This window comes from Mustela putorius, unplaced genomic scaffold (genome assembly GCF_011764305.1).
Source record: "Mustela putorius furo isolate JIRA1106 unplaced genomic scaffold, ASM1176430v1.1 tig00000129_pilon_pilon_pilon, whole genome shotgun sequence".
NCBI lineage: Eukaryota > Metazoa > Chordata > Mammalia > Carnivora > Mustelidae > Mustela > Mustela putorius.
The window spans coordinates 37,855,762-37,870,456 of NW_025421290.1; the positions used below are offsets into that span (position 1 = coordinate 37,855,762).

The 14,695-nt window shown below is 47.9% G+C and overlaps 1 protein-coding gene across 1 annotated transcript in view; it reads right to left on the minus strand.

The window, feature by feature from the left end:
- The window catches only part of FLVCR2 (FLVCR heme transporter 2), a 52,931-nt gene extending 38,564 nt beyond the window's left edge, over positions 1 to 14,367 (minus strand). The window contains exon 1 of the mRNA XM_004739229.3: positions 12,419 to 14,367. Within this exon, the coding sequence (XP_004739286.2) occupies positions 12,419 to 13,141 (723 nt within the window). The 5' untranslated portion in view covers positions 13,142 to 14,367. The remainder of the gene's footprint in view (positions 1 to 12,418) is intronic.
- Positions 14,368 to 14,695: the final 328 nt, after the last annotated feature.

A 14,695-nucleotide genomic window follows, 5' to 3' on the forward strand; every position in this document is an offset into this window, starting at 1 on the left:
AGTGGACATGGGGTGAGGGCTGCTTCACTTCCCCCACGTATGGACCTGGGGAGGGGCATCTGCCAGCCTAAACTTCAGGGATGGCAGCAGAGATGAAGGACAGTGACTGAAATCGAAAGACGCTGCAGAGAGTGTGGTGCGGAGGGAGCAGGCGGGTGTGGGCTCAGGAACCGTCTCCGGAGGGCTTTTTTGATTCCGAGAGCCTTCACACAGTCCCTCACCTAATTCTGGTAACAACCCTGGGAGGCAGGCTTTCCTGCTACAGATCACAAGGCTGATGCCCGAGGAGGGCAAGTGTCCTGCCGGACACCACAAACACAGTGGCGAGCAGCACCGGGTCCGGGCTCCACGACTCTTTCATCCCAGGAGTTCTCGAACTTCAGAGAGTGTCAGAATCCCTAACAGAGGATCAAAAACACAGATTCCCGAACCCCACCCCGAGACACTGATTCCCTGGGTCTGCTTGGTGCCTAGGAATCTGCATTTTAACAACACACACCACCCCCCTCCACCCTCGCAGGTGCTTCTTGTGCTGGAGGCGCAGGGCCCTCCCCTCGCAGTGGCTCTCAGCTGCCCTCAGTGCAAGAAGTCAAGAGACTGTTCTCCAGAGCTAACTTCCCTGTGCGTCCTAGACAGGGGTCGGGGGAGAGAAAGGGATCTGTATGCCCGCTGAGCTCCTCAGAAAAGAGGAAACGGTCCTCCGAGCGAGCTCACTGAGTGGTTCCACAGACATGCCCAGCACTGAACTAGAAGCCCAGGGCAAAGGTCTGAGGAGGCACAGATTGCTTCACAGGGCAGCCACCACCCCGAACAAATAGCCCATTGGAATGGGCCCCGCCCACTTCTCGGAATAGACGGACACCACAGTTGGCCTCGTGTACAGGGAGCAGTCTCCAGAGCCATCAGAGGAGACCCAGCCATGGCAACACAGTAATTTGGGGGCAGAAAGCACGCATTTCCAGGGGAGAGAAGAAGGGGGGAAAAGAGGGGGAAAAAAAAAACAACCCAACTCCTAAATTGGCTCCATCATTGTGTCCTCTCACTCCCCACACAACCCCCTCGGGAGCCAGCAGAGCTGTCCAATCAAAAGCGGTCTCCTGGAAACGCACGGGACTTGTGTTCACCTCCGCTCTAGAGAAGGAATCAGGCTCCAAAGCAAACACTGCTCCATTATGAGGTTCTGAGACACACAGATTGCAAGAAGATGGCAGGCAAGGAGAGCCCAGTGCACCTCCTATCTCCCCTGCAGCACCCCGATGGCACGTCTATCATCTGCCCGCATGCCCGAGCAAGGCGTCGTCTTGAACCACCTGGTGCTGAGAAGCTGAGCTCATGTTTTTGCACAGCATAAAAAAGGAAAGATGCCCGCAACGAGGTCAGAAAGCAGAAGAATCAAGGTGGACAGCTGGAGCCTGAAAGGCGGCTTCCCCCCTCGGAACAACTCAGTAAAGAAAAAAGTCCTTCAGAACCAAGAGAAGAAAGATGCTCCATTGGGTTCACTTCAGGAATGGTAGTGGGTAGAAGTCGGGAGACAGAACAAAGAAAGGAGAGGAGACACCGGCTGTCACGTGAACCACACAGTTTTTTATCATGCTTGATGGGGTTCCAGCCCTTATCCTGCGATCCACTCAGGGTTGTTTGATGTTGGGGATGGGGGGGCGTAGTCTAAGTCAAGAAAGGGATATCCTGTTAACAGCATTGCTGGAAAAAGATCAAGAACCAGGCAGTAGAAACCAGCTGTGTCCACCTAACCTTAGGTTTGTGAGACGAAGGACTGATGATAACACAGCATCTGTGTTATCTCAGAGACTCGAAAGTCTTCATCACAGACAACAGGTGTCATCGCCACATGCTGCGAAAGAAACACCACCTCTGAGCCCTACATACAGCTGTCCGTTTGAGTGGCTTTCAAGTGGGACGAGTCCCCATTGTGATACTGCCTGGACACTTCACAGAATGGCCCAACCCTGGTCACTCCACTCATGCAAAATCAGCTCATAAAAATCACCTCCTCAGGGAAGCTGTCCTGGTTGCTCCCCATTATGCTCATACTGGGATAATGTCCTCCCATGTGCTGTGTGACCTGTAAGGTCCCATGAACATACATGGTGGTATTATGAGTCTTTCAGTGTTGGCCTCTCCTTCTAGATCAGGAGCCCCCTGTGCAAAGGAGCAATTGTGTTTATTGACGGTAGTACTGATAACATCTGTTCTTCATTGAGCACCTTTTTATCGAACAAATTCTGCCAGCTGAGAGCCCTCCATTATGTCTCACTTAACCCTCTCCTTTACCTTCTGCAATAGCCACTATTGTCTCCCGCTTACAAAAGAAGAAATCAAAACGTAGAAAACCTAATGGACTTGTCTGAAGGAACACAGCAGAGCTAACGATGGTGTTCTCAACCACCCTGGGTCTGGCATGGTTCAAGGCACACAGTAAGGACTGCATAGCTCTTTCCATTGAAGGAACAAGACTGAATCACATCAGAAAGACAAATCCAGGTATGACAGTTCCTTCCTCCAATGACCTGAGCTCTCAACTGAGTAGTCACCTTAGTGCCTGTGTATTAATCTGTGTGTCCATCTGTCAGCACCTGTTACACCCAGAGCCCTGCTCTGAGATATGGGGGAGGTTTATTAGTCAAATTTCCAGCCCTTTGATAAGTTTCCCGTGTAGCTGAAAAAGGGGGGGGCGGAGAGAGGGAGGGAACGACAGGAGAAAAGATAAGGAAGAGGGGGAAACACAAACCACCAGGAAACAAAGTATCCCAGTGTCTCAGTGAACTCAGCAAGCACCCAGAGGGCCCAGAATGCTCTCCTCCAAGCACAGACACTAATGAGTTGAAGACAGGTGAGCAGGCACCCAGCCGGAAGGAAACACCTCACAAGCAATGGATTTTTTTTTTTTTGTAAAATACACATAGCATGAAACTTAGCATTTTAACCATTTTTAACTGTATGGTTTAGTGGCATGAAGTATATTGCTATGCAAACCATCACTTCTACCCATCTCCAGAACATTCTTCATCTTCCCAAACTGAAACGCTATACTCATCAAACAGTAACTCCCCGTTCTTCCCTCCCCTAGTCCCTGGCAACTGCCATCCTACTTTCTGTCTCTATGAATCTGAGTACTCTTTGTACCTGTGGTATCATCAAAACATATTTGCTCTTTGTCCCCGGTTCCTGGTACAGAGTTCTGAAAGCTGTTGGCATCTCGTGAGTGTAGGAGTGTCTTTTGTTACTTCTAAGAAACCCTTTTCCATCACATCTGAATTTATGATGCTGATGTGACTCAGAGCACGGCCTGTCAATGGCCTTAGGATGGGCTAATCTCCAGAAAATTACATGATTCGAGTTTGGGAACTTTCAGCCTCATCCTCCTCTGACGTCTGAAGAGGGAAGGGGAGCTAGAAATTGAGCTCTATAAAAACACACGAGCAAGGAAATTTGGTGAGTTTTCTGGTCAAAACACATGACATCAGGGTGGAGAGGCAGGGTGGCAGGCCCAGAGAGACCCCCGCATCTCTTCCACTTGGCCGTTCCTGAGTTGCATTCTTTTTAATAACAAGTAAAGTTACCTTACTAGTAAACAAAATGTTTACCTGCGTTCTGTGAGCCATCCTAGCCAATCATAGAACCTGAGTAGGGGTCATGCGAACCTTCAATGTATAACCAGTGGGTGAGAAGTTTGGCTGGCCCCCAAGACTTGGAGATGGCATCTTAAGTGGGGGCAGTCTTGTGGAACCAAGCCCTGAACTTGTGGGGTTGGCTGGTTGGCATTAACTCCAAGTAATCAGTGTCAGAATTAAATCTGATTGTAGGACACTCAGTTGGTGGCACAGAATTGGAGAATTGGTTGGTGTCAGGAAAAAATACACATCAATACCTCATATAAGTGGGATCCCGTAGTATCTCTCCTTTGGCGGACTATCCTATTCCACCTACCGTCTACCTATTTCCACCTACCTAATGTCTCCAAGGCTGATCCATGTGGAGCAGGGTCAGAATTTCCTTTCACGGATGAATAATATTTCATTTTATGTGTATATCACATTTTGTTTACCCATTTATCTGTAGAGGGACACTTAGGTTACTTTCACTTTTATGGCTATTGTGAATAATGTTGCTGTAAAAACAAGCATACAAATATCAGGTTTAGCTTCCTGCTTTCAGTTCTTTTGGATAAATAGCTAGGAGCAGAATTGCTGGATCATACAGTAATTCTAGTTTTAAGTTTCTGAGGAACTGCCATACTGTTTTCCAGACTGCACCATTTTACATTCCCATCAGCAATGCACAAGGGTTCCAATTTCTCCACAAGTTTGTCTACACTTCTTTATTCTTTCATAGCATTCTATTAAGTGTGAGGTGGAATCTCATTGTGTTTTTGCCTTGCATTTCCCTGATGATGAGCATCTTTTCATATGTGTAGTGACCATTTGTATATCTTTTTTGGAGGAATACCTGTTCAAGTCCTTTGCTCATTTTTAAATAAGTTCAGCGGTAGAGATTCTTTATATATTCTGGATATCAACCCTTATCAGATATATGGTTTGAAAATGTTTTCTCCCATTCCACAAATTGCCTTCTCACTCTAATGATCAGTGTCCTGTGATGCACAGAAGAGTTTTGTTTTGATATTGTCCAATGAATCTCTTTTTTTTTTTGACCATGCTTTTTGTATCACAACCAAGAAATCATTGCCATCGTTACCAGATCCAAGATCACGAAGCGTTTTCCCTGTGTTTTCTTATTATAGAGTTTTACCAACACCATTTGTTTAAATAGTGATAACCATGTGTCAATGTAGGTTCATCAACTGTAACAAATGTAGCACTGTGGGTTATAGTTTTCTCCACACCATTTGTTGAGGAGATTGGTTGTCATGATGTGTCAATGTAGGTTCAACAACTGTAACATTCTGGTGGTGGATGTTGAGGACAGGGGAGGCTACTCGAGCTGAGGAGTGGCAGTAAGAAGGGTAAGGAGAAATCTCTGTGCCTTCGACTTAATTTTGCTGCAAACCTAAAACTGCTCTAAAAAATATTAAGGAAAATGTTCCCATTGGCCTTGGCACCCTTGTTAAAATCATTGGATCACATATGTGAGGGTTTACTTCTGGGCTCTCTATTCCATCGGTCTCTATGTTATGTCTTTTTGCCAGTATCATACCGCCATGATTGCTACCGCTTTGTTATTAGTTTTAGGGTCAAGAAGTGTGAGACCTCCAACTTTGTTGTTTTCCTCCAAAATTATTTTGGCTATTCAGCATCCCTTAAATTTCCACATGATATTTTCTTTTTGCCATTTTTCTATTTCTGCAAATAACATCACTGGCATTTTGATGGGGATGACACTGAATCTGTAAATCTGTTTTTGGTAATATTTCCATCTTAATAATATTTAGTCTTCCACAAACACAGGATGTCTTTTTCATGTATTTATGTATTTATGACTTCTTTAATTACTTTCAGCGATGTTTCACAGTTTTCAGTGTATAAATCTTTCACCTTTTTCATTAAATTTATTCCTGGGTTTGTTTTGTTTTCTTAATTTCCTTTTTTGGATTGTTCATTGTTAGTGTACAAAAATACAATTAGGTTAAAGTGTTGCAAATTCAGTTTACAGAAAGGACCTGGTTATTGGGAGTACAGCATGTACTTAAGGAAAACTTAAGTAAAAATGCCATGAAATCTCCCACCATTTTGAATGGGGGTTTCTCTTGGTTGGGTGTTTGCCTCGTTGCTGTTTATTTTTGACTAATCTCCAGAACTCCTATGAAGAAGTGATTTTAGCTGGGTTTTAGTTTACTTAACATTTCTGTGAGGGGTGAGGGTCTGAAGCTTCCTGACCCACCATGTTGCTGACATCACTCTTCACAGCCTGAGGCTTATTCCCCAAACAGTGAGTCTATCTTCAAGGAGAGAATTAAGGAGCCAGACTGGTGAGAGTAGAGCGACAAGGCTGGGAGAGAACAAGAGACAGACTGGATAGAAAGAAACGGTGAGGAGTCGGGGTCTGAGCATGCTAACTCGAAGATTCCATGAGAATTGCCAGGCACTTGCAACAATGCCACCAAAGGAACAAAGACAGGACAGAAGTCATGCCAGGCCAACCCGAGCCTCCTCCAGTGCCCTGAGCTGAAGGTTAAAGGAACAAAATGAAGAGGAGGGCACATGAGGTTGGTTCCACCTCACATTCCACCAGGGTGTGCCCCCCACACCCAGAGTGGGAATATATTTTTAAAATCTTAAATGAATACAAATGATGAGCCCTACCCCAGCCCAGCCTCTTCCCTCAGTCTGGAGGCTGAATGCCTGGGCTCCCCATTGCTTCCTCCATTGCCCACCAGACCAGCATTCAGCAAACATGCAATAAATCTCTCATGACAACAACGTGGCTGCAAGCGAGAGGCTGCCTTCCCATAGCCTGCTGCTCTCTCCTCCTAGTGATTTCAAAAAACTGATCACTGGTCTCACCTGGGAAGCCAGGTGAAGAGATAGGAGCCCGGGCCCCAGCCCTAGAGAGTCGAGGTAAGGAAGTCCACCTCGGGGCCCAGGCATCTGTATTTTTACCCAGCCCCTAGGGTGAGGCAAATGATCGCCATTTTTCGCTGGGAGCACGGGTCTGGATTCCTCCCCAGAGCTGCTCGCCTCCAAGCTCATTCTGCTGGCCTGTGTCTTTGGCAAGGGTGTCCCGATAAACAAAGGAGACCGGGCATTCCCTTCCACTATATCTTCCCCAGAAGCCTCAAACTCAAGTTTTATCTGACCCACAGTTTCAAAAGATGGAATATAACTAAACACACACACCTATGAATTAGTTATCAGCACTTAATAGATTTCATAAGCCAGACCCAGAAAGACAAACGTTGTATGATTCCACTTATGTGACGTACCTAGCCGAGGCAAATTCGTAGAAACAGAGTAGAACAGAGGTCACTAGGGGCTGGAGGGAGGGGGATAGGAGGAGTTAATATTTGATGGGTACGCAGTGGTGGGGGGTTTATGAAAATGTTTGGGGAATAGATAGTGGTAGTGCTTCCATAACATTGTAAAAGTAGTTAATGCCATTGAATTGTATACTTGTGAATGGTTAAAATGATAAACATTATGTCTCTTTTACCATAATCATCATCATCATCATCATCATCATCAAAACAGACTTGATCTAAAAATCTGGATCTCTGGTTTCTCCCTAAAGAAAAAAAAAATGGTGGTGCCTGGGTGGCTCAGTGGGTTAATGCCTCTGCCTTCAGCTCAGGTCACGATCCTGGGGTCCCGGGATCGAGCCCCACATCAGGCTCTCTGCTCAGCAGGAGCCTGCTTCCCTTCCTCCCTCTCTGCCTACTTGTGATCTCTGTCTGTCAAATAAATAAAATCTTAAAAAAAAAAAAAGATCTGGCAGCACTGGGCCATACTTTGTATACCAACAGTTGGCGGGAGCTGATGCAGCTGCTGTCTTTAGATGGGAAATGGACTCTCAAGTTGCCATGACCCCATTACACCCCACTGTCATTTTGACTGTCACATTTATAGGACCTGGCTGGCCCCCAGGAGGGTGTGGTCCCAGCCCCCACCCCCCACACCCCCGCTGCATGTCAGTCACCTCTAGCCTCCTTCCGCCCTCCCAGCCCTGGACTATTCCTGTCTTCTAGTGCATAAGGGGAGGCCAGCAGTGGTCAGCCACGTGGGCAGGCACTCTGTGTGCTTTAAGGAACAAGAACAATGACCAGAAGAGAACATGAGTTTGCCTTCACCTCCCCCAACTTCAATGAGACCATGAAAGGCCTCTGACATTAGAAAATCCAGAACGGTAAGCTTAGACTTTAACACATCTCCATGGCAAATGACCATGATCTGGGAACAAGAGTGGGCTGACCACCCACCTCATGACCCTGACCCCTGAGTCAGTCTCAAACACCCAGCCTCTCTGGTATTACCACTCGATCAGCCAGCGGGCAAACACCACGTCCTCAAGGCTGGACTTTGATTCCTAGGGTCTGTCTTTATCTGCTAGAACCTATTTCCAAACACTTAGATATGATGTGGGTCAGGACATGCTCCTCCAAAGTACGGCACCCAGAGCGGGTTTCGGAAAACAGCAGAGTAGGAAAGCCACTCTGACTTCCTCCTCCTCCTCACCCTTCTTCCCTGAAATAGGTCTTAAACTCTCCTATAAGAGCTACCCCTCCCACAGCTGGAGCAAAGGAGCACCCCTACCTCTGAAGACAGAAGGATCCCAAGGAGAAGCATAACAAGTAGGCCTTGTCCAGCTTCCTCCCGTTCACTACACTAACTTTACACTCCTAACCTGTCATATTCCTCTATGATGATGCACTTTTCATCAAACTTGGCCTGAAACCACACAGGTCTGAGTGTTTCTTCATTTCCTTAGGAAGGAAATCATGTAATACTTACACTAAATAAACTTGGATGATTTTCTCCTATAACCTGTCTCCATCAGTTTAATTTTTAGACCGAACCAGGGCCCCAAGAGGGTCAAGGATATTCCCCCCCACCCCGTAAATAGCATCATTGTTCTAGATCTGCTAGATCTGGCTATTGAGCCCATTCCTGGGAAATGTGGTGAGGCTCTAAGTGTCAAATACATGCTGATTTTCGAAGACTCAGTATAAAAAAAGAATGGAAAATAGCTTATTAGTGATTTTGTTATATTGATTATATGTTGAAAGACTATTTTGGATATACCGAATTAAATAAAATATCCTAATAAAACCAGTTTCACCTGCTCTTTCTACTTTTTAAAAAAAAATCAACATTTCACCTATTTTTAATGTAGCTAGTAGGAAAATTTAGTTGTACACGTGGCTTGCCTTATGTTTCTATTGGGTGGTACTATTTCCAAAAGCCCAAACGGCGTGGCCGCTACACGCCCGATTCTGAAAGGTGACTGCACCAGACTGCTAAGTCCATCCTTATTCACAGGGGCTGTATTCCCAGATCCCCCACAGGGTGCCTCAAACTGCAGATAGTACTGAACCCTGTCTGTATGACGTGTTTCTCTATACCTACCTCTAACCATGGTAAAGTTCAGTTGTCAGTGAGGCAACGTAAGAGATTAGCAATTAACTAGCAATAAACTAGAACTGCTGTAACAATACATTGTAATGAAAGCACATGAATGTCGCCTCTCTCTCTCTCTCTCTGTCTTACTGTACTCTGCTCACCCTTCTTACAATGAAGTGCCAGGCTAACATGCCTGTGTGATGAGATGAAGCGAGGGGAATGATGTGGCATTGTGACATCGTGTAGGATGATGCTCCTGTAGGTCAGGAGGAGGACCATCTGTTTCCAGGTTGACCGCAGGGGACTAAAACCATGGAAAGTGAAACCAGGAAAGGGGGGGACTCAATATTTTTCGCAACCCAAAAAGCAAACATTCTCTCCTCTTCTCTTTCTGGTAGGCACTGGGCTCTCAGCTGCCCAAGGGTCCTTGAGGAAGTCCCTCTCCCATCTCGGTGCTGTAAATTCCTCCTCGGGGCTGGCACTGACTCGGCCCCTTCGAGATCCCACCTCTCTCCCGTCCAATGCCACTAAGCTACCACCAGACTCTAGGAAGGGGCTTTCTTCCAATCCTTCTGCTATAATATCATTCACGTCCCTGAAAATCCCACATGGGTCATTTCCCTGAAAGCAATGGAACAAGTATTGCCAGATGCCAGGTGTCACTACCTGTGCAAATGGCCAGAGCCAAAGGGCAGAGGCTCTGTTGTAATTCTAGCATTCCTTCCCTCTCTCAGCCCTGCTGAGGACTCATTGGTTTCTTCTTGCCAAAGAGAGCCCCACCTGCTTGTGACTCCTGCTAGGCTTCTAGAGGCAGAATCTGCCCTTCAGCAGTTAACAACAGGGTAGGTGGAAAGGTGATACTAACGCCCAGCCCTTCAAAACAGAAGACAGGTGGAGAGGCATTCTGATTCTGGAGAAAACTGCTGGAAACTTAATCACCCTCACCAACCAGATACAAAATCCCACCCTCACAATCCTGACCTCCCCCTTTGTAAAAATATAGGCTTTAGGGGCACCTGGGTAGCTCAGTCAGTTAAGGGTCCGACTTTTGATCTCAGCTCAGGTCTTGATCTCAGGGTCATGAGTTCAAGTCCTGCCTTGGGCTCCACTTTTTTAAAAAAATTAATGAATGAAAAAAATAAAAAATTAATTTAAAAATTTAATTTAAAAACTAAAAAACATATGCTTTATCCACATGACAACTCAGCACTGGCCTACCGACACTGGATTTTGGAGGTGGAGTCGCGATCAAATCTCCCTTCTACCACTTAGTAGCTGTAGGACCCCAGATAAGTTTCCTCTAATTATCTGGGTCTCAATTTTCTCACCCATAACAACAGGGACAAATTCCACCTACCTCACAGAGTTGAAAAAATAAATAACAGATGAGAAATACCTTTCACATAATAGGTGTTTGATAGACATTGGCTTCCTTCCCCTTCAATTTCCTCTAAGCAGTCAGGCGAACAAGGTATTAAAATTCTTCTGGAGAACTGAAAATAAATCCTATACATGCTGTCCTTGGTTTTGTTTACTCGTTTGTTTATCAGAATCCTAGTGCCTGGAACAATTTTAAAATCCTGTACGGGAACTCTGCAAAGACAGGGATTACTTTTGTGGGCCTAGCCCAGTGCCTGGCAAACTGGGAGGCACTAGGTGAATCCTTGTTGAATGAATGAATGAATGAATGACGAATTTGATGCCAGCAGGGCTGGTGCACATGTAGAGTGGTTGGAAGCACTAGAAGAGGGAGGCTCAGAATTACCAGGGTACAGAGTTTAGCATATCAGTGTGAGGTTCACAGGCCCAGAAGAATCAGAGTGCGGAATACCATCCGAAGTCTGTTTAGACAACTCTGGGGAGCCTTTTTTTCTAAGCAGCAAAGCTCTTGCTACCACTCTAGTACTATCTCTCCTCCATTTAGCCCTACTTTCCTCAGAAAGAAAGGTTAAATAAAACACATGCCAAGAAACAAACATAGATCTTCATCCCTACAGGAGGAAGCACAAACAATTCAATTTTTCAATACATTTTTTCAGGGTTTTTCATATATTTTCTTAGGGTTAAGCCGAAAAGATCAAATTGAGTAGATGGCTCTGTGCTACAAATATATTCTGTCAGAGTGTTTTTAAAATGCAAAATTCTTAGCATTTCCTGACCTTGGTGGGGATTGGGGGTGGGGAATGAGTAAACAGTATTATTAAATTTTAAAGATTTATCTGGTGTCAAGTTCCCTCACAGGTGTGTGAGGAGGAGTCTGAAAATCTATTAGTTTATGCTTTATGATTTATAAAAAAATTTTTTTGAATTCTCTGATCTCTCCTGGCCACAGGGGAGGGGCTTCTCCCACATAGCCAACAGTGCTCTCCCCAAACAATGGATTTGAGACTGCAGTGACCTCCTATGAATCCTGTTCTGCTGCTCAAACAGAGATTTAACCCTTGGGAGGCTGGAAAGGTCCTGCCCTTCACCTCCCAGCTTTACTCTCCTATAAGGGAAAAAAATCCAATAAGAACTAAGGGTTACTGGTCATCTGTTAAATAAAATAAAATGGAAACAATGGCAGGTGCTTGGGAAGAAGTAGGACCGGGAGGCAGAACCCCATAAATACTTGCTTCAAATATTTAGAGAAGGCAGTCATAATATGCCTAGCATTTTGGATCATAACCTCACTGAGATGCAAAGAATTTGAGATCTTCCTTCAAAAGTAGAAAAGAAAAGGGATTGAGATAGGAGCTCTCCACGCCTTTCCAAAAAGGTTTCTAGGCCTTAGGAATTCAGGGTGAGATTTCTATTCCCTCCTGCTAGGCTTGGCTCTAACCCCCAGGAAAGCAGCGTGTCCCAGAGCACCGTTTCCACTGTCCTGGCTTCAGCTGTGTATAAAAGACGGTCAGCACAGGGCCAAGCACCACCAAGCCAGCGCTCTGTGACTGTATGTTGTACAGGAGATTCTGTGCTCTAGGAAAGCCGGTGGGTCCGGCTAAAAATACCCATCAAATTCTGACAATCCCAGAATAAACTGATGCCCACGGGCTGCTCCCTGAGAAAGAATAACTTTCCTGAAATCCCAGGTTTAAGCCGTGGACTGCGGGGGTCAGGAAGATCATAAACCCGAGGACGGTCCAGAAGCATGCTTCCTGCTAGGGGAGGAGGAACTGTCCGTCAAAGACTAGGTCTCCTCCTTCGGTTCCCCTGCCCTTCTCTTACACAGCCATCCAGTCACAATCCCTCCCTCCCACTCAGCCACAAAGTCACCCAGAGTCACAAACACTGCTGAAGTCAGAAAACTACAGGCTCCCCCACACTCAGGTGCAACCTAACAGGGAGGGCCTCACTATGACAATGACGCCCATTCCTCCAAACGGCCCACCCACAGCTCGACCCACCTGATTGCCAAAGACTGCGACAGAGCAGGCCGTCGACACCTCGTTAGCCCCGAACCAGACGGAAGCAATGCGGGAGGGCATGCCCAGGATGAAGACCTGGGCCACCGAGCAGACAACCTGGCCCAGGACGGTGACCGGGAAGAGATGTGGCTTCAGGCTCCCCAACTTCACCCAGGCCCCCAGGCAGTTGAGAGCAGAGCCGGTGAGGGCGATGGTACGCAGGCCGAATTTCTCCAGCAGCCAGGCCACGGGCAGGAGCAGAGGGATGTAGGTGAGCATGTAACACATGGACAGCCAGTCGATGGCAAAGGCACTGACCCCGTAGAACTTCATGAAGATGTTATTGATGGAGCCGTACTGGATCCACTGGAAGGCGTTGCACATGGAGTAGCCGCTGAACAGCAGGACTACCACCCAGCGGCGTTTGCTCACCTTGATCACGCTAAGGTCCTCAGGGCCTGAGCTACTGGGGTGGGCCAAGCCACCGGCTTGGGCCAACGTACTGGGGTGGGCCGAACTGCTTGGGTGCGCCGTGACGCAGGGGTGGGCCGAACTGCTGGGCTGGGTCGAGACGCTGGGGTGGATGGAGACGCTGGGGGGGGCCGACACGCTCTGCTCTGCGGACACGCTGGCTTGGCCCGAGGCGCTGGGGTCTGCCCAGAGGGCAGGCTCCTGCGCAGAGCTGCCATCGTGCTCGTGTTGGTTGGGATCTTCATTCACCATGATCACAGCCTCTCCTGGAGCCCGAGACAGGTGCTGAGGACTCCGGCAGTCTCAAGGGACAGTGGCCTCGGCTGCTCCCTTAGAGCTGGAAGGGCACTTGCCCCGGCCCAACCCCAAAATAAACGGAGACCCGAGGCTGCGTAAAAACCGTGAGCCGGGCTCCCTTCACTCACCCCCAAGCTTCTGCTCCCACTTTTCCTTGGTGTCTCTTGCCACCGACCGCTGTCCCCCCCAGGCCGGCTGCAGACACCTCAGCCCGGTCCTGGCTCCGGGGGCCTGCAGTCCACCCCAGGGGTTCAGGCCAATTCTGTCCCTCGGTCGTGGAGAAAAGTTCGCGCCTGGCACGGAGCCTCTAGGTGGGACAGGGTTCCGCTCCGGGGTGGCTTTGGGGCCCCGCCCCCTCGGGCGCACGTGACCGCCCCACCCCCGTCCAGCCGGCTTCCCCCACCCTCCTGCCCCCGCTTCCCTCCAGCCTTCTCGAGCCGGGCTGGTCCGGCTGCGCAGTTGTTTCGCCACAGCTTGCGGGGTGCATTCCTCCCCCACGCCCCGGGTGCCATGGAAACCGCCGGGTTAACCCCCCCACACCCTGCACTGCCCCTCAGATTCATTGCCTCTCTCAGGGGACCCCCGCAGGAAAAAAACCCCGAAGTTCTGCCGAGGTAATCCCACAGATGGAGTCTCCTCGGCGCGGGTCCCCATCCCCTGCGCGTGGGCATCGATGCCCAGCTCCTCCAGAGTGCTCTGGGCAATCCAGGAGGGCTCCCCGACTTTTTACCAATTGGCTGAGCTCCCGGATCCTTGCTGAACTTTGGGTATAAAGAGATTTGTAGATTTCTCGGTCTGGTTGCGCTCCTCGGGTAAACGCAAATTGCAGGAAACTCGAATGGCTCGCTCGTTGCTTTGCCTGCCGAAGTGGTCTTTTCTTGGGGGACTCAAATTTGAACCCGTGAGGTACGCCTCTTCTTTCCTGTCGGTCCCTGGTCACCTAGGCAAGCACCGGTGGGTGGAGAGTAGCCGGGAGTTTGGAGAGTTTTTAGAACTGGTGGCCTTGTTGCTGGGTATTTCTTTAAGTAGCCCTGGGCTGCCACCTGTTGATCCCAGCCCGTAACAGAGGGTGATCCTTCAAGTCATCGCCTCCAGAATGTCAGACCTGCAGGGCAGAAATGTCTGTTTCCAGTGTCCCATTTCAGCCCGGGAGGGCGGGGGTGGGGGGGTGCGGGACCCAGATTCTCTCTGGGTTCAAACACCAGCTTAACTACTCCCAGGTGTGTGATGTAAATTAAGATACTCTACCTCCCTGCCTCGGTTTCTTCACCCATAAAATAGGGATGATGAAATCATAAGTACACACCTCACAGTGTTGTTTTGAGGCTTGAATGATACAAGACGTGAAAGTGCTTTAAAAATTTCCTGGCGGACCGCAATCGTTCCTTGTGTGTTAGCTATCCTAAGAATCCAAAAGCTAATATTTGTTGTATCGTGCCTAACATGTTTGCTACATTATAGCATTAAAGCATCACAAGAACTCTATGATGTAGTTACCATGGCCAGCCT